We start from the raw sequence: 25243 nt of genomic DNA, 5'->3' as shown, positions 1-25243 counted from the left end.
ATGTGCGTGTGTGCTGGACTTGTGAGGTGAAAGGCAGACATCAGTTGTCTTCTTCAGTTTCTCTGTTTTAGTTTTTGAGACAGACTTGGCCACAGAACTTGCTGTCTCTGACCTGGGTAGACTGGCTGGCCAGCCAGCCCTAGGGTTCCTTCTTTCTCTACTTTCTCACTGCTAGGTTTATAAGGCACAGGTCTCCATGTCAGGCTTTCTTGTTTTCATAAGTGGGTGCTGGGAGTTGAATTCAGATCCTTAAGCCTACAGGGCAAGCAAGAAATCGAGAAAGCCAGTGCTCCTTGGCCACACAATCTTGTTATTTGCTAGGTTAGCATGTCAGACTGTGTCTAGAATTGGTATTACTAATTGTTTACTAATCTGACATTTCAAATGTGACACTTTCTCCTCAGACTTTTCTGTTTTAGGATACCCTTAAGTTTGCTCATGGCCATATGCAAGCAACTCTGGTTTTATCAATTCTTGAGAGCTTTCTCTCATCATGGCTGGAAGGAGCATCTGGTTTGGGCTTTTTAATGTGTAATTACATTCCTGTGTACTGCAGACTGAGTTCAGATGACATGTGTGGTGAGGAACACCACACAAAAATGCACTACATGAGTTACATTCAGCCTTCAGGGAACCAGTGGGCACTCCCTCAGTCTTTCCTTTGAGATACGTCTGTACTTCATTAAAAGCCTGTGTGCTGTCCCCTTGGCCACCGACATATGTAGGATCACGTCTGAATCAAATGCATTTTGATTGCCAGATGGGGGTATGTACTTTGTATTTTAGGGCATTATTGACTTCTTATTAAAATTTCAAGTTCAGTGTGCATTTTGACTGAGATTGCTTGTGGGAGAAAAATGAAGCATTTGAGGTAGAGTTAGATTTCAAGGCTCTGAGAGATACAAACTGTCTCCATGCACACAATACTCTTTGCTCTAAGAGGAACTCACTTAATTCCCGCCACTCTGAATAATAAGACAGCAGAGTTTCAAGCTCTCTCCTTTGACAAGTTTGTCCACACATAGTGTGCCCTTAAAAAAAGCAGTATCTCTTCCCCTTTTCATTTTAAATGCTTTGCACTATTATTTTTCAGCATTGTGTTAACTTTTAAAAGATTGTTGAAGAGTTATATATACCATGTGTATAATCTGTCTTTATTAAATCCACCTCTCATTTCCCGTTACATTATCTTATTTATGCTCCCTCACTACTTTCTCTCCTGACTCTATGTCCTCTGCCTTTTTCAAACATACCAGTCCATTTGCCACCACTTGCCAATATGTCCTCAGTTAGAGCAGAACTTCCTGAAACTCTCTGTCCTCCATGTTGGGATTTTGGCTGGCTTGATATCATGCATGTAATTAAAGCCTCTGTGATTTCCGATGTACAATGGTGCTATCGTGTCCACTAATAACTGTGCCACTGCATATATTCACTCCCTCCCACCTCTGGCTCTTAAAGATTTTCTACTCTCTCTTCTGTGACAATATTTGAGCCTTGAGAAGAAGGAAGTATGGTATGGCTGTCTAATAGAGCTTGGCACTTGTAGTGGTTAGTGTCTGTCGACTTGACAAAAAGCTCAAGGTACCTGGAAGAGGTACCCTCAATTAAGAGAGTGGTTCCATTAGACTGGCCTGGGAGGCATTTTCTTGATTGCTGACTGATGGAGGAGTGCTCAGCCCAGTGTGATTAGCACCACTGCCTTTGGACATGTTGTCTTAAGTATTCAAAATGATAGCTGGAAGCAAGCCAATAAGCAGCATCCCTCCATGGGCTCTGATTTAGTTACTGCCTCCATATTCCTGCTTGAGGTCCTGACCTGAGGTCAGATGGTCTGTGCCATGGAAGTGAAAGATAAGCTAATAATGTTCCCCTCTTACCTGTTGATTTTGGCCATTGTGTTTCTCAGAACAACAGAAAGCAAAATAGGAGAGCACTCCACAGAACTCATTGAATATGTGGAGCTAATGGAAGAGGAGTTCATTCCTTTAGATTTCTAACACTGCTACTCTGACAATAAATGCGTGGTGTTTACAGACATGAATTCTTTGAAGTGCTAGATGAATGGAGAGGACTTTAGCTCCCTTTTTATGATTTATATTCTACATTTACAAAGTTGAAGAAAATCTTTAAAAGATTAAAAGACATAGGGTTATCCTAAACAAAATTGTATTTCATCATCTTTTCTACTCTATGTTCACCATTAATGTGAAATTATCTCTAATTCAAAGGGGTATACAAGGAATGTGATTAATTACACTGTTGTTGAGTTACTTTTAGAATGCAATCTTTTAAAGGCATAGCCTGGCTCCCTTTTCTCTATAAATGGCTATGTATAGTTCCTACACGAGTGAAAAGTTTTCCACAAATACCGCTGAATTCTTGTCAATTAGTTTTCCCTGTTCAGGTCTCTACAATTGCAAGTCTTTTTTCCTAGCCACTAGTCTGTGAGTAAAGGATGAAATGGAAGTGGCTGATGTCATCTCTTTGCTTATAATATCCCAGGTACTTTTCTTTTGATTTTGAGCATAAATTTTATCTTTTCTTTGTGGAGCTCCTGTCCCCTCCAGGTCTTACTGTCTCCCCCTTCTTTTATAAGATTCCCTGCACTCTGTTCAAAGTTTGGTTATGAGTCTCAGCATCTGCTTTGATACATTGATGGGTAGAGGAGCTCCACAAGGAGAAAAACAGAAAAAAAAAATCTGGGCAGAAGGGTCCGTTCTGAAACTGATACTCCAACCAAGGACCATGCATGGATATAACCTAAAACCCCTGCTCAGATGTAGCCCATGGCAGCTCAGTGTACAAGTGGATATCCTAGTAAGGGGAACAGAGACTGTCTCTGACATGAACTCAGTGGCTGGCTCTTTGATCACATCTCCCTGAGGGGGTAGCAGCCTTGCCAGGCCCCAGAGAAAGACAATACAGCCAGTCCTGGTGAGATCTGATAGACTAGGGTGAGATGGAAGGGGAGGAAGACCTCCCTATGAATGGATTTGTAGAGGGACATGGGAGGAGATGAGGGAAAGAGGGTGAGATTGGGAGGGAATGTGGGAGGGAGCTGTGGCTGGAATACAACATGAATAAACTGTAATTAATATAAAAATTGTCTTTTCACATGTCTGCATGTTACAACCCATCCTCTGCAGTTCTCTCTAACTTTGTCAATGATTCCTTTTCTCCTTTCCCCTTCTTGTCCCAGCCATGTCCCTTCATTCAGACAATTTACAGCATTTTTCCTTCCTATACATCTACCAGTCTTTGTGTTTTGAGGCTTCTGCCTTCATTATTATTTTTTTTTAATCCATAATGCTCAAGTTTGGTGTTCCTTAATCAGTAAAAATTTTTCTTATTGAATTTACTGTATAACAGCCTATTCTGATATAACACCCATATTATTCTTTGTTGTTCTATTTTTTTTTTCTGTAATTGTTTCTGGCATTCTACCATTTGCTTATTTCTTTTCTGCTTCTAGAATATAAACTTTGTGAGGGCAGAAGTTTTCTATAGTCTTTCCAAAGTATATAACCATGCCTTCCATCCAAATCATTTCATTAATAATATTTAAAAACAAAACATACTCTCCAGACATTGCTAAATTGATGTACATAGATGACCTTTGGCTTCAAAGAAGCCATGGTTAAGTCCTGTGTCCATTTTTTTCTAAACATTGAATTTATTTTACTTGCTCATTGTATGGAGTGGATCCACATTAGCACTTATACTTCAATAAGAACTCTTTACCCTTGTGAGTATAGAAAGTATAAGATAAATGCATGCTCTTGCAAAAGAGTTTTCTACAGTGACAGATGGTTTCTGTAATACTTGGTAAATGTTTATTGAATTAGAAATACATTTAAGTAATGTAGGACACAGCTCATTTTCATAAAATTGGTTTCTTAAGTTGGCTTTGGTGCACTGTTAGGGCTGTGTGGGCTGCAGTTATGACAGTAATTATGTGGTTTCTCTCATTCTTTCCTTTGAATTATGGTCCAGATTCAATCACTGGGTGTATATTTCAATCACAATAAAACTCTAAGCATTTTGACAGCTTTCCTTCACCCCACATAGTTCTTGAGAAAGTATCAATGAACTAGATGGAATGTTTGGAACAGCAACAGCAACAACTACAACAATTACACTGTGATGACACTTAAGGTATTGTCAAAGTCAGAAATCTTGGTAGGCTAGAAGCACCGTTCTTCAACTGATGTGATTCTTCTAGCTATTTCTTCAGAGTTTTAAACCCATGTAGGATTTACTATCTGCCTTCTTCCTGGGTATGCAATTAGAAGCTCTATCAAGACTCACTCTTTTTACAGGGATTTCACATATCAAATGTGATTAGGTATTTGGGAATGAAGGGAATCTATTCAACAGAGTGAAACATTGTGTTACACTGCTGCCTTCAGTGCAGTGACCAACAGACAGTTCAGCCACATAGATGTTTCTTTCTTTTCTATTCTATGTGCTTCATTTTTTATGTCCTTCCTTCCTTCCTTCCTTCCTTCCTTCCTTCCTTCCTTCCTTCCTTCCTTCCTTCCTTCTTCCCTCCCTTCTTCTTCCTTCCTTCCTTCCTTCCCTCCTTCCTTGTTTGCTTCTGTGTCTCTATGTCTCTCTCTGTGAAAGACTGTCCCTCTCTCTCTCTCTCTCTCTCTCTCTCTCTCTCTCTCTTTCTTAGTATGCTTGGCTTATGGATAATCCCTTTCAGATTCATAAAACTGTTTTTCTAGGAACTCGTGTTTGGAGCAATTACAAGTGAAACCTATAGTCATATTCCTTAAAGGTTATACTGATTTTTCAATTTCAATTGTCTTCAAAAAATTGAAAAAATATTGGCTTTTATTATGTGCAATTTTAGGATTACAAACACCTTAAATTTTACTGATGATTTTTCAAGTTTTCTTGGGAATTACAAGAAAAGTAATGCTACTTTCTAAATATTTACAGTTGTAATTTGTTGTAGAAAAATGAGACATTTCACGGAATCAAGAAAGCAGAAAAAGTTGATCTGTGGTTAAGAGTACTTGCTGTTTTTGAAAAAGGACCTGAGTTCAGTTCTCAGCAAGCACATAGCTGCTCAAAACATACTATAATTCTAGTTCTGAGAGATTTAATGTCCCCTTTTGATCTCTGTGGCAGCCAGGCATGTTTATAGTACATATATGTATTTGCAGACAAAACACACATTCACGTAAAAGAAAAATCTTGAAAGTTACCAGCAGGAAAGAGAATCCAGAGAGTCCTGATGAGACCTGATAAGCCAGGGTCAGATAGTAGGGAAGGAGGACCTCCCTTATTAATGTACTAGGGGAGGAGCATAGGGTAGAAGAGGAAGGGAAGGTAGAACTGGGTGGAGATGAAGGAGGGAGCTACAGCTGGGATACATAGTGAATAAATTGTAATAGATTATAATAGTAATTATAATAACACCAATACATTTTAAAAACATTTACAAAACTGAGTAAAAACTCCATAGAACCTTCCATTGCCTTGACTATTACATTTTTTCTGAAAAACTAGATTACACAATGTGTACTAAGGCTTGCCACCAATAGCACCAGGGTTCAGCTAAAATGGTCATGGTAGAGTTAACTGCTCAGTTAATAGTGGAAGGTCTCTGAAATAAATTTGTTCTTGTAGACTTTTATTGTGCCATAATGGAAATAGGGACCTTGAAGATTTTTGAGATTCCTTCCATTGCTATTAGTGAACCATGCCCTCTTTGCCTACACGTGTGCTTTTCTACTAAACTTTTCAGCTCTCTTACTCTTTCCAGGCTGCAATGCTTCCCGAATTTTTTGCCTTGCTACCTTTTTTTTTTTTTTCTTAATCAATCTCCATGTGACTTAAACTAGCCAGTTGTCCCCATTCTACCATCAGGATGCTTTGTAGTGTCCAGTCATTAAGTCAGTTGTATCTAAATTTAGCCTTCTTAGAGCACACCTTCAATGCCTCTAAATTCCTTGGCAAGGAGTAAGAAGGGTGACCTTTATTCCAATGCCTGGGAGAATTCTCATTTTCATATGAAATCTAACCAGCTAGTTCTTCATTGTACACATCAATTGTGTATATATGCCGCATTTTCTTTATCTATTCATCCACTGAGGAGAACCGATGCTTCCGTAATTTGATTGTTGTGAGTAGTGACAAGGGGCATGGATGTTTTGTGTGCTGACATAAGTACATTTCCACATATAACACAAGTGGTAGATATAGCAAGATAAAACAGTCCTTTTAAATTATGAGAAAACTCCATACACACTTTCATAAGTAAGTGATAACACTTCCAGTTACTGTGTATAATAATTCTTCTTCCACCACACATTTGTCTTCTTGAGGATTTATATCAGCATGAATTTCACTGTAGTTTTGATTTATATTTACCATATGACAAAGGATGTTGAAGTTTGTTTTTTTTTTTTCATGCTTTTATTGGTCAATTATATTTTTTGAAGGCCACTTTACCTTTTGTTGGTTGGATTGATTTTTTTTCTTTTTCTTTTGGAGAATAAGTCTTGAGTTCTTTTTAGGTACTGAACATTAATCTCTTGCTTGATGAATAATTAGCATAGATTCCTTCCATTCTGTAGACTACCTTTTCAGTCTGTTTTCCTTGCTGTGACAAAAGTATTCAGCTTGGTAAAATCTTATTTGTAAAATCTTAGAATTATGTGAGGCTTATTTTGGAATTAGCTGCCTCGTTGATATTTTGAAAATTTCCCTCTAATGGCTTCAGAGTTTTAGATCTTATATCTGAGTCTTTGTTTAAGTTCTAATTTTTTATTTTATAAGGTGGATTCTTCTTTGTTATTCAACATCTGGATAACCAGCTTTCTGAGCCCCATTTTGTGGAGGATGGCCTTTCTTTAAACTCTTCAATGTCCAGTTAATCTAAACCTTCTTTGACACATTTAGATAAAATCACTGTACTGAATTCAGTAGTTGGTAGCAACCTCTGTATGAGAGGATACAGACACACCTACCTTAAGAAAAATTTTATGTAATTCACCACTTGGAAAGTTCAATTTTCATTATCAGTGGAAATTACTATTTTGGCTTTTGATGAAGGAAGCATACAAACATACACCATGCCCAAACTATTTATTGAATGTGTGAGTTGTGACAAAGGGAACAAGGGATGAGAAGATTCCTAAATCCACTTTGAGAGTCTGCCTACCCCATGGCCAAAGTACTACACATTTGACTTCATCTTATAAAATTCTACCACTTTCCAAAATACCCAGGCTCCTGGAAAATGTTTTAGCTTAGGGTCTTTGGATGACATTGAACATCCAAACACTGACAGGACTTCAGTGAGAACTGGAGGCTGCCATAAATACTTTCCAACAGTGACTTTAATAGTAAGAAAGGGAGATGCCTATAATATGCTACACTAGGTATGGGGGAGAGGAGCATTTGAACCTTTCCAGTCCTTGATGGTCTTTTCTCTTTTCTATATGTGTAAGAGTCTAGTGAGAGACAGTTTAGGGGAAATACTTTTGACTGTAAGATAATATAAGAGGAAGAAGTACTAACAACATGGTTTGTGGAGTCAGTAGACAATAAGGCTTTTTAAAATTTTATAAGCATTTTTATGTTAAAAGAAAAATAAAATTCCCCAATAATTATCTTGTTTATGTGGTATACGGCTGCATAATACCTTTGATTTACATATGTAAAATTTTCTTCCTTTTTATCTTCTAGATTTCTATCTTCTTTATAGTTAGAGTGAATTTATGTGATTTATTCTTTCAGTAAATGTGATTATTCATGTGTACAGAGAATCTCAGTTACAAAACATTGTACAGAATATTACATAAACACTTTCAGTCACAAAGTAAAAATAACCCATATCTCCTGGAAATTTATTAAATAAATAAGGTATGTGTGTGAGAGAGAGAAATCAAAACAAAATAGTAATAGCCTGTTAATTTGTGCTTTAACTTTTGTTCTGGAAGAAGTTTACATAATTATGTATGTAATTGGCATTGATGAGATTTTGGTGAGATTTCCTACAGAGCACAGTGCCGTTCATTCATCTATTCACAAAGGTTTGATTTTTTTTTTCTTTCACAATCATTTTACTCTCTTTTGGTAAGTCCCCACAGTCTATGTGAAAATACTATATTGTGTAGCTACTTGACACAGCTGTATATTATGAGGTAATTCTATGATCTCTATTTTGACCTTGGCTTTTAGACCGTTAGAGAATGAAGATGTCTTTTTCATGCCTCTTGTGCTACAGTAATACCAATGCCAGTTTTACTTGGTAATTTTTACCTTTTTCCAGCTCTGGAAAATGTTATAATATCAAAAATAATATTTACAGCTCATTAACTTGTTATGATACTTAGGTTTATTTATAGACTGTCTCACAATGCAACATATGATTAATACAAAACACTGTGAAATACTTTCTGGGAAAACTGGAGTTTTACAGAAATTTTCAGTATTTTCCAATGCTATATTTTATGGCTAACCATTAAATACTGAAATAAGAATTTATAGTGGAAACATTAGCAACACCCCATTAGTGAAGTAAAGTCCCATAAATAGAATAGTAAGTGGCTGGAGAAACAATATTGCTCTCAAAATCTATTTAAAAATTAGAATTCAATTATGAGACAGTATATTTTGTGTGTTTTAGCAATTACATATGGAACTTGACATTTTGTAGCTCTGGAATGATTGTTAGATAGGATTTCTCAATTTGTTCATTTTAATTCAATTAAAGGGACTCATAATTCCAGGTATTTGAATAAAAAATTTTGGAATTAGAGGTTTGAATTAAATCTAACAGTGACATTTTTCTTGATGTACTGGTTATGCCCAGTGATGCCCAATTATTATTTTATGAGTCAACAGAACAAAGAAATGTACATTCAGTGTTCTCCTTTTTTGGGTAAGTTTTCACCTCTGACAGTCTAGATGTGGGTATTGTGTGCTTTATTGATGAGTTTTGGCTCATATATGCTGACAATATGTTTTAGGACTTGTATGATTTATTTTGAGTTTGCCAAAAGTCAGTATGTCAATGCTATGATTCACTTACATATCCACAAACTATTGAAAAAAGTCACTCAAAAACAAAACAAAACAAAACAAAACATTTATTTGCTCAACTTCTTATACTGTTTCATGATACAGGCAAGTAAATATTTTAGATTGAAAATATTAATGATAGTATGATCAATAAGGTCCTATAGTATTTTTAGTTGGGCAGTAACTGCACTTTTTTATTTTCCTTATCGGGATGCTACCTGAGCATGCATACATTCATACATCCATACATACATATATATGCTCAAAGGATTTTTTTCTCTCTGCCTGTTTTGCAGACTGTATCTTTTTAAAAATTTTTATTTATATATTTATTATAATTTATTCACCTTGTATCCCTGCTTCATCCCCCTTTCTTGTCTCCTACCAGTCCCACCCACATTTTTGCTTCTCCTCCTATGCCTTTTTCCTAGTCCCCTGATAGGGGAGGACCTCCTCCCCTTCCATCTGACCCTAGCCTACCAAGTCTCATCAAGCCTGCCTGCATCATCTTCCTCTGTGGCCTGGCAAGGCTGCACCAACCAGCGGGAGATGATCAAAGAGCTGGCCACTGAGTTCATGTCAGAGACAGTCCTTGTACCGCTTACTAGGGAACCCACTTTGAATCTGAGCAGCCAATGGGCTTCTTTGTCCAAAGGATATTTAAAGGAAGAAACTAATGAATTAATAACAAAATGAAATTATTAAATAACTTGAATAGATGTTAACAGATTCAGAGTTCAGCAACCTTTTAGTTATAGATAAGAATTGTGAATAAATCCAATAAAGACCTAAAAGATGGTCTGCATAACTCATGTATTGCTGAGCTTACACTGCAAGCAGAAATGTTTAAATCACTAGATGGGCTACAACATATATCAAGCCTCCTGAGACACTTGAAGGTTCAAACCAGTTATCATGGCAAATGCCATATCTTTGTTCATCACCATATAATGGAACAGATATTTCCATGTTCAAAACCTCCCAAGCCCCCCTCCCCAAGTCCACTGTTAGGGGAGGTCCTCCCCCCTTCCGTCTGACCCTAGCCTATCAGGTCTTATCAGGAGTGGCTTCATTGTCCTTCTCTGTGGCCTGGTAAAGCTGCTCCCACCTCAGGGAGAGGTGATCAAAGAGCCAGCCCATGAGTTCATGTCAGAGACAGTCCCTGTTCCCCTTACTAGGGAACCCACTTGGACACTGAACTGCCATGGGCTATATCTGTGCAAGGGTTCTAGGTTATGTCCATGCATGGTTCTTGGTTGGAATATCAGTCTCAGAATAAACCCTTGGGTCCAGATTTCAAAACCAAAGAAAAAGCTGTAGGCAAGCAGTAACACCAGCAACTACTACACAAAGCCAATAAGGTATTCCACTTCCAGTTACAAACAAAATCCTTCAAAAAATTATGACATAGGCAAAGAAACCGCAACACACACACACACGTGCTCAAGTGCAAAAACAAACAGCAAAAAAATTTTCTTAACCTAACAGAACAAAGAAAATAAATCAGCAATGGTGATGCTATATATAGTCCCTTTTCAGTCACATAGTTTGCAAAATAATATATTTTTATTTATTTTTAGAGACTTTGCCTGTAACATATTTTATTACACTCACCTTACTGCTCACTTACATATCATGTGCGTACAAATATGTATGTGTGTGTGAGTCACATAGTTTTTAAAAACAGTGATAATTTATGAAGTGTGCAAAATATCAGGAGCCAGATATATTAATAGAACACATAATCAACTAAGTACGTTTTTAAAATGTTCATAATGGCTGAACATACATTGCTGTTCTTAGATCCTTGAGCAGTTCAGTGCATAAAGGTGTTAGCCATCAAGCTCCATATACTGAATTCATTCCCCAAGACCTACACCATGGAAAGTTCCCAAAAGTTGCTGACACGCATACATTCTTCTACACACACACACACACCAAACAAACAAACAAATAAATAAAATGCCATTACAAAAGAGACAGAAAATAACAAATGCTTGAAAAATGAGCAGAATATTTAGGTACTATTGTTGTGTATGTAAATCAGCCTAGTCATTTTGGAAAATGTTAAGGTAGGCATAGAAAGAATTATAAATAGAAACACTGTGAGATGTAGAAGTCCCAGTGGCTCTACATCCAGAGTAAAGTACGTTTGTGTGTTGAGCAGTAATGACTGTAGGAGCTAGTTTTTATTTGGGCTTCCTTAAGCCTCTTTCTCCTTTCTAACCCTCTCCTCACTCCAATTCTAGGTAGTAGAGAAAGAAGATTAGAAGGGGACATAGACCTCTTTAGACTTAGTTCTGGCTGATTAGGGTCTTTGGGAAAATGACAGTCTCACTTGTCAAGATATTTAGCAACCAAGCAATAAATAGTAAGTGGCAAACAGCAGTAACAGAACAAACCAGCAGCCTTCTCCCTCCTCCATCTATATCCTTGAAACCATCCTCTCTGGGCTCTCATATTTTTACCTTCTCAGAGTTCTGGGAATTCCACTATTTGCAGCTCGCAAAGACCACAGAAAGCCCCTCCTGAGTTTCAGAAGGCTGTTACCAGTTGGCAGAGACCATGCCCCTCAGGAGGCAATTATCAGTTGTGGGCAACATAAGGCAGTCCCATCTCCCACACTTGGAATTAAAATAAAAACATTACCTAGTAGTGAATCAAAGCGGATACTGAGTCTCATAACCAAAACTTAAGCAGACTGCAGGGAATTACATGAAAGAAGGGGGAGTTAGTATGACCTAGAAAGGACAGGAGCTCCACAAGAACCAAATGTATCTGGGCACAGGCATCTTTTATGAGACTGTATCTCCAGCCAAGGACCATGTATGGATATAACCTAGAATTCCTGATTGGATGTAACCCATGGTAGCTCAGTATCCAAGTGGATTTTCCTAGTAAGAGGAGCAGGGACTATGAACTCAATGGCTGGCTCTTTTTCTCTTCCCTCCCCCCAAGGGAGGAGCAGCCCTGCTAGGCCACAGAGGAGGACTTTGCAGACAGGCCTGAAGATACCTGATAAGCTAGGGTGAGATGAAAGAGGAGGAGGTCCTCCCCAATGAGTGGAATAGGAAAGGGGCAGAGAGAAGATGAGGGGGAGAGGTAGGATTGGGAGGGAATGAGGGAATAGGATACAGCTGGGATACAAAGTTAATAAACTCTAAGTAATATTAAAAAATAAAAGTAACTGAGTTTTTAAAGAAACCAAAACTTCCACTACAAATGGCATCATTATGTTTGGTTGTCTATGCTAGTTACCTTTCTCATTGTTATGGGCAAGTACTTGGCAGGGGAGAAAAACTTAGCTCACAGCTTGCTGGTACAATAGCCAGAGTTGGGAAGGCACAACAACAAAACCTTGAGGCAGTTGGTTTATTGTGTAAGAGACCCATGACTGAAATGCTCAACATGCATGCCCCTTTTTATTGAGTCCAGTATCCCAACACAGACTAGTGCTACCTGCACTTATGGTGACTCTTCCTTACTTAATTAACTGAATAAAAACTTCTTGGAAAACACACCCAGAGTTTTATCCCTAGGTGATTATAGATCGAATCAGATTGACGATCAAAATTAATCCTTCAGTGTCTATAATACTGTACACAAGCAGAGACTGATAATTCAACCAAGGATTCATCTAGGATCTAGATTCCCCCACCCCCACCCCACTCAGATGTAGGCCATGGGCAGCTCAGTCTCCATGGGGGTTGCCTAGTAAGGAGAGCAGAGGCAATTACTGGCGTGGACTTTGTTGCTTGCTTTTTGATCACCTCCCTCTGGCAGGGTGGCCTTACTAGGCAACATAGAGAGAGGATCCAGACAGTCCTGATGAGACGTGATAGGCTTAGGGTCAGATGGTAGGGAAAGAGGACCCCCTCTATCAGTTGACTAGGGGAGTGGCATAGGGGGAAAGTGGGAGGGAGGGTGGGAGCTGGAGGAGATGAGGGTGGCGATACAGCTGGGATACAAAGTGAATAAGTTGTAATTAATAATAATAATAATAATAAAATAATGATAATGATAATATTTTATATATAATAATTTCTCAATAAACATATATTGATAGATAAATGAGTGTTGTGTCATAATTATGCTACACTTTCTTTCCTAGTTCTTAAATTTCAAAACTTTTGTGTTTATTGCTAATGATTTTATCCAGTCCTAAGTAAGTCTAGGTGATAAAATTTAAATAAAGATGGATTAATTTTGAAATTGTTTAAAATAGACTCAGGGTGTATTATCAGATCATGTTCTGAAATATAAAAGGACTTTGTCTTCAGGTTCACAATGTTTTCTTTAGTGTAAGCTACTTCTACATAGTTATGATTGCTATAGTGATGTCATGCCAGTTCCCATCACAGTAGTTCTTGATTAGTTTCTCCATCATATTTTTTTCTAAAATTTCTGAAATTAAAACTCCTTTATTTAATTTTATTTATATATTTATTTATTAAAATTTATTCACTTTGTATCCCTGCTGCAGCCCCCTCCCTCATCTCCTCCCAGTCCCACCTACCCTCCTTCTTCTCCCCTTATGCCCTTTCCTTATTCCACTGATAGGGATGGTCTTCCTCCCCTTCTGTCTGACCCTTGCTTATCAGGTCTCATTAGGGCTGGCTGCATCATCTTCCTCTGTGGCCTGGCAAGGCTGCCACCCCCCAGGGGGAGGTGATCAAAGAGCTGGCCACTGACTCAAGCTTATGGAAATTAAAATTTTTTTAGATGATCTTGTTTATTCAGTATCTCTAAAATTGTCTTTATGTAGATATATGCAGATTTTTATATAAAGATTTTAAATGTTTTTAAAAATATTATTTTCCCTCATCAACAATGTACCTACTCCATGCTTTTGTATTTATAGTATGTTTTTTATTGCTGATGTATTTCTTTCTTGTTCATCTTTACAGGTGAGCATTTTTTTTTTTCTGAACATGATTCTACTGAGAAATTCCCTTACAGATTTGCCCAAAATTAGCATTTCATTCTAAACTTTATTTTTGGCATGAAAGTATATTTCCTTATGCATGTATTTTATTTCTTTTTTATAATGCATATTCAATTATGACTTTCGTAAAACTGAATAATATACAGTAGATTTTCTGTATCAGACAGTAAGGCTGAGCAATGTAATCCATTATCAGTTTTTCTTTTAGTCCTATAAGACTCATCTTTATAATGATATGTATTTAAGTGGTTTCTCTTCTTCAATCATTTAAATGTAGGCTAACTGACCTTACAGACAGTCTGAATATATGTATATTTGCATATACTGACGAGTATCTCCATATCTGACTCTCTGCAGGGCGATATTCAGCAGTTCCTGATCACGGGTGACCCCAAGGCCGCATATGACTACTGTGACCATTACAGTCCAGACTGTGACTTAACATCCAAGGCTGCTCAGGCCCAAGAGCCGCAGGTAGATGAGGTGAGGATGTAGGGCCCAGCAGACCTTCAGGTCCAGAGATGTGGCTGTGTCCCCGATTCAGAGCACGAATACTCAGTCTCCATTAGCTATAATTTATTTGAGTCATTGAGTATTTTGTGGAAGAATTTACTCAAAGGTAACTTGGTATATATTTTTCCTCTCTCTCTCGGGGATGATTTCTTTATGCTGTATTTCTACTCTTTTCCTTAAAGAGTTAAAATATGGAGAGTGTATGTCTTATGATATTTCGCATCTTTGAACATTTCATAAAGAAAAGTAAAAACTGTTGAGATTTGTCTTAAAGATTTTAGGCTCTTTTATGTAATCAAGAGTTTCCTTTGTTTTAATTTTCAAAACTTTTTTCTCATAGAAAATTAATCAAACAGGAAATAGTTGGTGCTATAACTTGTAGCAAAACTATGGGTTTTTTTTGTTTTAATTTTAACGTAAAACATTTTTTATTTCATTTTCTGCCTTCCTATTTCTCTTTCTAAGCCTGCTCATGTACTCCCCTTACTCTCTTTCAGATACACATACAACCGGGGCTGACCATTTGGTACTGGATACTAATCGGTGTATTATTTTCTGAGAAAACAATATTTTGAGATTTGTTTTCTTAACACTAAGATATTCAAATTGTAAAAGGGTATTTGAATTTTTTAAAAGATTTATTTATTTATTATTTATACATATTCTGCCTACATCAGATCTCATTCCAGATGGTTGTGAGCCACCATGTGGTTGCTGGGAATTGAACTCAGGACCTTTGGAAGAACAGCCAATGCTTTTAACCTCTGAGGCATCTCTCCAGCCCGGGTATTTGAATTTTGAGAAAAAAATTCTGCTTTAAAAATAGTATTAAAAAACACTATTTGATGCTGCTACTTTCTGAGTTTTAATTACTTAGAATAAATGGGCATTTGTTTTATTATTATTTTGTTTATAATTGTATCCTAGTGAATTCTGTTGCCCCAAACCTTCTTTTCCCACAACTTTAAAGCATTATTCTCTCCCTCCCACACCCCCCTTTTTTTTGTAAACACAAGGTAAAGTCTTAAGAATCTAGTGGCAGATCAATATGAAAAAGCTAATAAAAACTGCTTGGCTGCTGCAGCCATGAATCATCTGAAGGAATGGGCAGGCATGGGAGCGTTAGCAGGCCTTCTAGTGTTGGTCTCCTTGGTTTGCCTGTGGTATATATGCAAGATTAGAGTCTCACAACAGTGTGATGCAGCCATGATCATTCAGGCCTTTACAGCCATTGAAGCAGGACATTCGCCCCAAGCATGGTTGGATACCATAAAAAGCTAAAATGTTACGCTCAGGATGCGAGGCTAAGCACTGCACTCAGGGTCAGCCGCTTTGGACCCAGAGAAGAGCATGTCTGATTGCATGCGGGTTGATGCCCCAGGTCCCGCCTCTGAGAAAAAGGTATCGGACGGGTCTGATGCTCTTTGGGTGGATGACACCTAAATGAACATCGGTACAAAGTCCCAATTTATTTCTAATACCAGAGATCAGACCTCTACTCTTGCCTGACGCGTCTAAAACAAAAAGGGGGAACTGTAGAGAGCTGCGGAATGCTGTGCCTTAAAGATGGAGCTGGTTTCCGCCTTCCACCTTCCCCATGGTGAGTGCTTTCTGTCACGAACAATTCCACATTTGGCTAAGGCTGAGGATCTGGCTTGCTTCCATGTATGTGGACCTATCTGCATTGCCCACGAGGCACACTGGGGTTGGCTACCCAGAGGCTATTTAAGCTGTGGGCTGGCTTTCCCCAGGGTCCGATGATTATTCAAGGTTCCTGAATAAACTGCATTGAAAAAAAAAAAAAAAAACAAACAAACAAAAAAAACAAAACTGTTTGGGTGTTTTATTTATACAGTTTTCAAGTGCCATATTCTTTATTTCTTTCTATTTACTACTAAATGCATTTGTGGTTGTTTTGGTGTAGAACAACCATCAGGTCAAATTTAGGTTTCTACAGCTTACAGGTTAAAAGCGTGTCACTGGTTCTGTGTTCAAAACTAATAATATGTGCTTTGCACTTGTCACTTCTATAAGGAAAATAAGACGTTTCTTATAGCAAATATATGACTCTGCTTAATGGAAGAAGAGAATCTGGTGATTGACAGCTGCCATCACGTTCTAAACTACTGGATCACAAAGAAAAGCTTTACTTTTTTTCCAGGAAGAATTGACTCCTACTCCCTGTTATTAGCTACAGTGATACTTGAATATGACAAACATTTTGTGATAGTACTAAAACTAAAAACAAGCAGCTTTTATAATAATTCTCAATCATAGCCAATCAGTGTTTCATTGTATCCTGAACATGTATTTTCCCAGTTATGTTTCCGGTAACCTGCCTAAAAATTATCAAACATCAATGTTATCTTCTCAAGTGTAAACATAAAGTATAATGAGGAACTTGGGTCAGACACGTTGCTTAATATTCTGTTAATTAATTTGTGAACTTCCGTAGGTAAGCTTACTCAAATGTTTATTTTTTTCTAACTCTTTTTTTTTCTTGAAGTAACACATCTAATCTATCTCAATTCAGTTGTGCATGCACTTGAAATAATTACTTCTTCATCATGGAGTGAGAGATGTACTCTGTAGGTGGATTTTTCTTAAGTCCTAATGCCTTAATACAGCAATGGATTTAAATTTCCCTGATACAGCAGCATAACTAATATTAAGATTATACTTCTGGGATATTCATACCATGTTGAATTATGACTTTAACTTATAAGAAATTAGATATCAGAATTCTGTTTGAGTCTTAGTGTATCACACATGTCCTAATTATGTGTAAAAAATGCAATCGGCATTCTTTTCTTTAAAGACTGAAGTGGAAAGTGCAGCAAATGAATCACTATATTCAGTGAAAGTGTATGAGAAAACTGTTTTCCTAGCATAGATGTCTCCCATCATTTTTGTTGTCAATGTCAGATCTCATCAAGCCCCATAAAATCTATTTTATTTCTCCTTCCCAGGATTTCAGGACTTCATCTCATTGATGACAACTGGTCTTTCCTACACCAATTTTCAGGATATTTTCAAAATTCCTAAGGGAGAAGTAAAAACTGTCCTCTAAAATATGCTAAACAGCTGCATGTAGACAAAGGATCACATAGGTATACTAAGTAGCTTGTTTTGTTTTTAAGGAAAGACTCCTCAGATAGTTAAATAAGGAGACGACATGTAGTAGTCTTTTTGATTGACTCTTGGGTAATCCCCAGAGAAAGTGGTCCAGTGCCTCTGGACGCACAATTGCCAAATTCTTCATTTTCCATGTGAGCATGCTGGAAGTTCTTCATTTGCAGAAAGAGCCAGTAGTGGGGAGAATTATGAAGATCAGAACACATTTTCTTCTGCCCGAAGAAAGTTGACATAAACTTAATTACTTTGACAAACATTTACAAGTGCATTTCCAAATCCCAGACCTTAACTTGAATGTTTTCTTATTGCTCACATTTAAAACTTACTCTTCATTGTTTTACTGATAATGAGTAGTAGTTTGTAATTTATAATTTGTTTACATTTAAACTTGCAAAAATAAAATAAGCCTGCAAATATTTCTTGTTTTCCATATTTTATTTCAAGCCAGCCATGTGCACTTGTTTATATGATAATATGATATATCATATGATAATATGATAGATATTTCTTATTCTCACATGAGAGATGGTAGCTACAGAAACATCACTCCTTGGTGCATTGTTATTACTTAATATTTACATTAAAGATCAACATGGTAGTTCCATGCCTGTTACCCAGCACTTGCATGGTGGAGTCAGGAAGACCAAAGTTCAAGACCATATTTGGGTGTATAGCAAGTTTGAGGCTAGGTTTGTCAAGAAGAGACTCTCTCTCTCTGTATAAAAATATATATATATGTATGTATATTTAATATATATGTATATATAACATATATACGTAAAATCATGTATATATAAACTCTTTCCCTATATGTGTATATATGTATATATACTTTCTATATGTAGGTCTTCTCTTTATACATATATACTTATATATCTAAAATTTCTTAGTGGTTATAAATATCTTATCTAACTTACACAGTTACCAAAAGGTATTTAATGTTTTGTATACACAGCTTTATATTTTACCAAATTCTATATACTCTAAATTAATTTTTATCAAATTGGTATTTTGACAATTATAATAAACTAAAGGAATTTTGATGTTTATATTTCATTATGGCCTTTGGCTGTATCATCTAGAAGCATTCACACATGTTGAGGGAAAGTCACTAAATACCACCCGCCAATTTACATTTTGGTTTAGAGGAGATGAGTAAATTGAGAGTAAATTTTGTCAGTATTTTCCAAATATAGTCATGTTTGTTTCATGTTATTTTTATTCTTATCTTTTCCCAAGATAAATGTGAAAGTCTTTTCATGGTTTCATAAGACTGTTCTTCCTATTTTTATTTATTGAAAAATCATACCTATTGCAACATTGCACTTTTTCATTTTGCTTATTCCCATTCTTGTGTTTGAAGCCAGTGTTTGTGTGCATTAGCTGAGTGTTTGTCCCCTACCAACAGCCCCCGTAAAATTACTCCTTTCAAAGGGAGACATTTCACAGCAGATCTTTAGAAATCAAATATTTAACAACTGTGTCCAAAAACATAAATCCTGCCTTTGAATTAATATCTGAGGTTTAAATAAAAGTTTGAGTCATTCAAACTTTTATTCTTCCCACAGTCCTAATCACTTGTTCTGTTCTTAGAAAAAGAAGTTGCTTGCTAATTCTGATGATACTAGATTCTACATATAATAGAATAATATTTCTCTTTAATGTGAGATCTTTCTTAACCTTTATTTAAGTAAAGGTTAAGCAGATGATTTCCACTCTGTTAATAATATTACTTGCAACTAACCAAAATGCCCAATATTTTTTTCCTTTGCAACGTAGTATGCACCTGAGGATATATTCGAGTATGACTATGAGTATGGGGAAACAGACTATAAAGAGGCTGAGAGTGTAACAGAGATACCCACTGTAACTGAAGAAACAGTAGCACAAACAGAGGTAAAACTAAAAAACTGTCTGTTGTATGTGGTGTCCCAATCTTTGTCATCCTTCAGACCTTCCCCGCACCTGTCACTCGCTTCTGTGAATTAATGAGATTCTATTTAACAGAGAACGCCTTGAGGATTGCTGACCATTTTTACATTTGCGTTTCCTCCCTTTCATCCATGCTCTGTATTTTCTTTCTCACTACGTGTTTTCCATTCCATCTTCCATGACATTTTACAGAAAAAGAAATCCAATTACACAAAGAAGAAGAGGACACTGGCCACTAACTCAAAGAAAAAATCTAAAAAGTTCACATCCCCCAAATCTGAAAAATTTCCATCCAAGAAGAAGAAACGTTATCAAGCAACAGCCAAAGCCAAACTAGGGGTTCAGGTAGCAAGAAAAACCAATCAAGATCTGTCCTAGATCAGAAGGAAGATCTCTGATGAGTCTTAGTCTTAACCCAATTAGATCAATTCCAATTTGGCTAACACTTTAACTCAACCGAATCATGATTTTTCACTCACTTGAGGTTAATTTTGCAAATTTCCTAACCCTCTTTCTTCTGAATTTATCATCAGGCAAATATTGTGGATGATTTTCAAGACTACAATTATGGAACAGTGGAAACTTACCAGACTGAGTCTCCTAGGCGCGTGTCAGGATCGAATGAGGTAATCCGCATTGAATGAGGAGTAGCTTTTAAAATGAGTAATGTATTTTGATGGATTTCCTTGAAGCAGCATCACAGTCATTGAATCCTTTGAGATGTCACTCTTAGAGAAGCAGAGGCCTTGGTTCATCATCACAAAAAAACACCCTGCAGTTACAGTTGATGTCAGTCCAGTATTTGCATGACATTTTGATTCATGCAAATTACTTACTTATCAAACTGAATTGGCTGCTATCATTTTCCTTTCTGCTCCGACAGCTGGACAAAGCTTTTTAACATGTTACAAAAAAAGAAAAAAAATGTTCACGGCATGATCCTTCCAGGGGAAGAATCCTCTGACGTGATAATTGTATCATCAACTGATACAATCAGCATTTTATTGCATGGGACCAAACATTTTAAAGACAGCAAGTGTTTTAGTAAATATGGTATTAGATTTTTAATAGTCATTTAATGTAAAATTTCTTTAGAATGTTAGTGTTTAAATATGGCTAAAATAATCCTACTTTGAGCATTCGATCATTTTCCACGAAAGTGTTCCAAGATAGGTAGGTCTAGATAGGTCCTCTTAAATTTCACATTGCTCATATGTTTTGATCATGAAATAAAAATCAGTGGAAAATTCAGTTAATATTGTTAAATATCTGGCACCCATTATTGATATTGTTATCATCCAAAGAGCATTAGGTAAGAGTAAGCAGTTTAATTATTTGAAACTTTATCTGTCTCAATAAATTATGACTATAACACAAACATGGGATTTAGAATTATTATTTACACTTTAGAATTATTTACACTTGGGGTGTAAATACCTTTTAACTTTTCTTATTCTCAGTCCTTTCTTAGGAGAAGTTAGAAAAACTCAAGATGTTCACTTTCTTATTAAAATTCATTCATTCATTACTGAGATCATAATTCCACCATAGGTGAGATGAAACTTCTTTGCAGAAGTATGTGGTCTATATTTAAGACTGTTCTGATTGTTGGACTTTTTTTTTTACACCCAATATTGTAATGTTTAGTAATGATTTAGCCATGTATTTTTATTCATTTAATTTTCTATAACTCTAGCTATTCAGTCTGTATTTCTCTGAAATTATATTCAGCATGTCATTGAGGAAAAATTTTCAGTGTTAATTCAAAGGGTGACAAGGAAAATTATTTAATTTGAATGTGATTACATTCATAAGGCATGATTATAATGGAACTTCCTTATGTGTTCGACACCAAATAGCCATCACAAAGAGCAGTTTTCAGATATTGGTACTAATGTTTAACTGACATGACTGGATATCAAATCACAAGACTTATCTTTGTAGCAATTGCATTTTACTCTATTATCCAATGAGATCTGAAAACTAAGCAAATGCTTAGCTGTATTTCTACTTGTTCAGATCTTATGCTATAGAGTAATGCATCATGGATGAGCAAACTGTCTAGTGAGAGTAAGTACACATGTTGATCACATGTGCATCAACGTTTACAGTTGATGGGAAATGGTGCTCTGAAAGCAATATTTCTTTGTACCTATCGGTGGATGTACAAGTGTATTCCTTTCAGGAGTACTGAGCAGCCTTTTTCCAGGCTTTGGTCTTGCTTGAGTAGTGAGCCCCCTTCCCATCACACGCCATTAAGCTGTAGTTAACAGATGCTCACCTTGCTTTGCTAACAGTAAACTTCATGTTCTCCAATTCCCTGCATCTTAACTGAATAGCCAAATCCAGTTGAAGAAGGTTTTACTGAAGAATATCTAACTGGAGAGGATTATGATGTCCAGAGGAACATTTCCGAGGATATTCTATATGGAAACAAAGGAATAGACGGCAGGGACTCTGATCTGCCGGTAGATGGAGATTTAGGTGAATATGATTTTTATGAATACAAAGAATATGAAGAAAGGACAACGACCTCCCCTAATGAAGAATTTGGCCCAGGTGTCCCGGCAGAAACTGATTTCACAGAAACAAGCGTAAGTCGGCAGTGCGTTCTGTCCCCTGTGTATGTCATATGACGTGAGTGTTTCTGTGTTCATGCTGATGTTTTCTTCAGGTTTAAAAGGCAGGCTGAGTTCTTATGTCATTTGTGGACACTCACCAAGCATAGAGAGCCGCTTTAGGTTCTTCTCAGCGGGAAGTGGCAGCAGCTGCACCTTGGGCTGATTCTGCAGTCTTCACTTAAAAAAAAAAAAAGAAGTATTGTAAATAGAATTGTACCTTAAATTTCTCATCATTGATACATTTATATTATTTTGTCATTATTTTCTGACTACTAGTTCTAATTTTTATTTTAGACTACCTTCTGCATTTGATTTGGTGACATTTCTTATGTCTTAGAGAACATTTTGAGGCTACGAATGCATTTAAGTTTCTGTATCACAGACTTAAAGAAAAGTTTTCTTGTTTATTTGGTATTATTTAAATCTTTAATATTTCAAGCACATTCTAAAAGGTTGCTTTGAATGTATCTAGATGTTTAAATAAATTTTTCGTTGAAGACTGAAAAGTTGCTTCACCTATTGAAAATCATTTCGACTGTTTTTCACGTTTCACTCGATAGATAAACGGCCATGGTGCATATGGAGAGAAAGGGCAGAAGGGAGAGCCTGCTGTGGTTGAACCCGTAAGTGCTTTGAATAGGTTTTAAAGATTGCCACAATTGTTTAAATTATGAATTACCGTGACCTTAAGTTATTCTGTATGACTACACATTTTCAATGAACATTCTTTTGTTTATAATTTACCACAAATAGATAAGTGGACAATGAATTTTCTGAAAAGCAAAATTGCATAAAATAAAAGTAATTACACTCTTATAGATTTCTGAAATTTGAAAGTGCCTGTCAATTTTCTGGTCAATCTTTTTAAAATCCGAATTTACATTTTTTTTCTGTAATTTCATGTTTGTTGGTTGAGATATAATGACTTTAGCTCCTCAATCTATAATTTAAATATTTATTAATTAGAAATATCATTTGATATAGATATTTATTTGTATGTGACCCAAAGTACATCATACAATAATAGAACAAAATAAATAGAGGTACCCTTGAGAGATTTGTGGAGACAGAGATGGACACAAGTGTTAAAGAGGGGTGATGAGTGAGGTCAGTAGGTATGACATTCTTGTGCGAAACTCTACGACCAGAATATCCTCCAGAAACTCAGAGAACTGTGATTTGTATAAATGCTATGAACTCTCAGGTATCATTAAATGTTTATATATATATATATTTTTTTTTTCTAGAAGCGATTTTCAAAAACACAATTTTCATTAACTAGCAACTTGGTTAAAGCAGTGCATTAGAAATGTAGGTTGTGATCAGAGACCCAGCCACTGAGTTCATGTCAAAACACCCCCTGCTCCACTTTCACCTTTCCCTGGTGGGGCTTGCAGCCTTACCAGGCCACAGAGTAAGACAATGCAGCCAGTCCTGATGAGACCTGATGATAGACTAGGTCAGATGGAAGGGGAGGAGCTCCCTATCAGTGGACTTGGAGAAGGGTATGGGAGGAGATGTAGGAGGGAGGGTGGAATTGAGAGGGAATGAAGGAGGGGACTACAGCTGGGATACAAAGTGAATAAACTCTAATTAATATAAAAAATTTTAAATTAAAATTGAACAAAAATGAAAAAGAAATCTGGGCTCAGGGCTATTTTCTGAGACTGATGCTCCAATGAAGGACCATTCATGGAGATGACCTAGAATCCCTGACAGCTGTAGCCCATGGCAGCTCAGTGTCCAAGTGGGACTCTGTAGGGGAACAGGGGCTGTCTCTGACATGAACTCAGTGCCTCGCTCTTTGATAACCTCCTTCTGAGGGTTGGGGTGGGAGCAGCCTTACCAGGCCACAGAAGAAGACAATGCAGCCAGTCCCGAGGAGACCTGATAGATGATGGAAGGGAAGGAGGACCTCCCCCTCAGTGGACTGGAGGAAGGGCATGGGAGGAGGAGAGGAAGGGAGGACGGGTTTGGGAGCAGACAAGGAAGGGGGCTACTAACTGGGATACAAAGTGAATAAATTACAATAAATAAAAAACTAATTAAAAATAAATAAATCAATAAAAAAGAAATACAAGCTGTTTAACTGTTCACTTTGAATACATGTAATTCCTTCAATACACACAAAGAAATGCAATTTTCTGAAACTAAATTGTTTAGGTGACATTTCCTTTCATTGATTCATTCATCAATCCATCCATTACCTAAGCAAATGTTTATCAAGTTCCTGTTTTTTTGTTTTTGTTTTCTTCTGTTTGGGGTTAGAAATAAAGTAATTAACTGCTAGGGAAGCACTTAGCATACTCTTTCTACTTTCTAATGTTATTTGTCCAAAATGTAATTTCATTTTCATTTAGTTCACAAGTTCACTAATGGCAAGGAGTGTCTTCTATCATCTTAAATTATTTTTCTTTTTCCCATACAAACATTTTAAGTGGTTTATATAACATGAATTTCGAATTTGCTTTAAAAAATAATCACAGTGCATAGTATACTCTTGTAGTCTGTGGAAAGGCTGAATGTTACATAGTTGTTTTTGGTTGTAGGGGATGCTTGTTGAAGGACCACCTGGCCCAGCAGGACCAGCGGTATGTAAATGATTTCTGCCTCGATCTTTAAAATTATTGAATATAGGATTTCTGTCATATAGTTGAATTGCTTATATTTCAGACTGATTTGATTTATAGAGGAAAACAGTCAAGCTTAGAAGCTTGTGGACTTGACCTATTTTTCATTTGTCTGTAAAAATAACACTATTGACAGGACTGAAAGTAAATTCTGAACATTTTTCTTCTGTCTTCATACATTATATTTGTTCACATATGTGTGTGCCCATGTGAGATATGAAACTTTTGTCATATAAAAATACGACATTGATGCTTTTAAGTAATGGCAAAATAAAATGTTAAAATGCTGACATGCTAGATGATTTCTTGTTTAACTTTACGACCACATTTTTGAGGTCTGATCTTATGAATAGCCATTTCTTCAGGAAGAAATGGGGACCAGCCTTTACCACAGCGACTTTTCATTGGCACGATCGCCTTCC

At 36.6% G+C, this 25243-nt stretch overlaps 1 protein-coding gene across 3 annotated transcripts in view; it reads left to right on the top strand.

Moving 5' to 3' along the window:
* The window catches only part of Col11a1 (collagen type XI alpha 1 chain), a 214391-nt gene that overhangs the window by 48886 nt on the left and 140262 nt on the right, over positions 1-25243 (top strand). The window contains exons 5-11 of one of the 3 annotated variants that reach the window (XM_060392850.1): positions 14348-14473; positions 19418-19534; positions 19763-19915; positions 20104-20196; positions 21910-22164; positions 22752-22814; positions 24741-24782. In XM_060392850.1, coding sequence (XP_060248833.1) covers positions 14348-14473; positions 19418-19534; positions 19763-19915; positions 20104-20196; positions 21910-22164; positions 22752-22814; positions 24741-24782 — 849 coding nt within the window. The remainder of the gene's footprint in view (positions 1-14347; positions 14474-19417; positions 19535-19762; positions 19916-20103; positions 20197-21909; positions 22165-22751; positions 22815-24740; positions 24783-25243) is intronic. The other 2 variants (XM_060392851.1, XM_060392852.1) reach the window with 2 other exon arrangements.

The sequence above is a fragment of the Meriones unguiculatus genome, chromosome 10 (genome assembly GCF_030254825.1).
Source record: "Meriones unguiculatus strain TT.TT164.6M chromosome 10, Bangor_MerUng_6.1, whole genome shotgun sequence".
NCBI lineage: Eukaryota > Metazoa > Chordata > Mammalia > Rodentia > Muridae > Meriones > Meriones unguiculatus.
The sequence above is the reverse complement of the archived record's forward strand: the minus strand, read 5'-3'. Positions and strand labels throughout refer to the sequence as shown.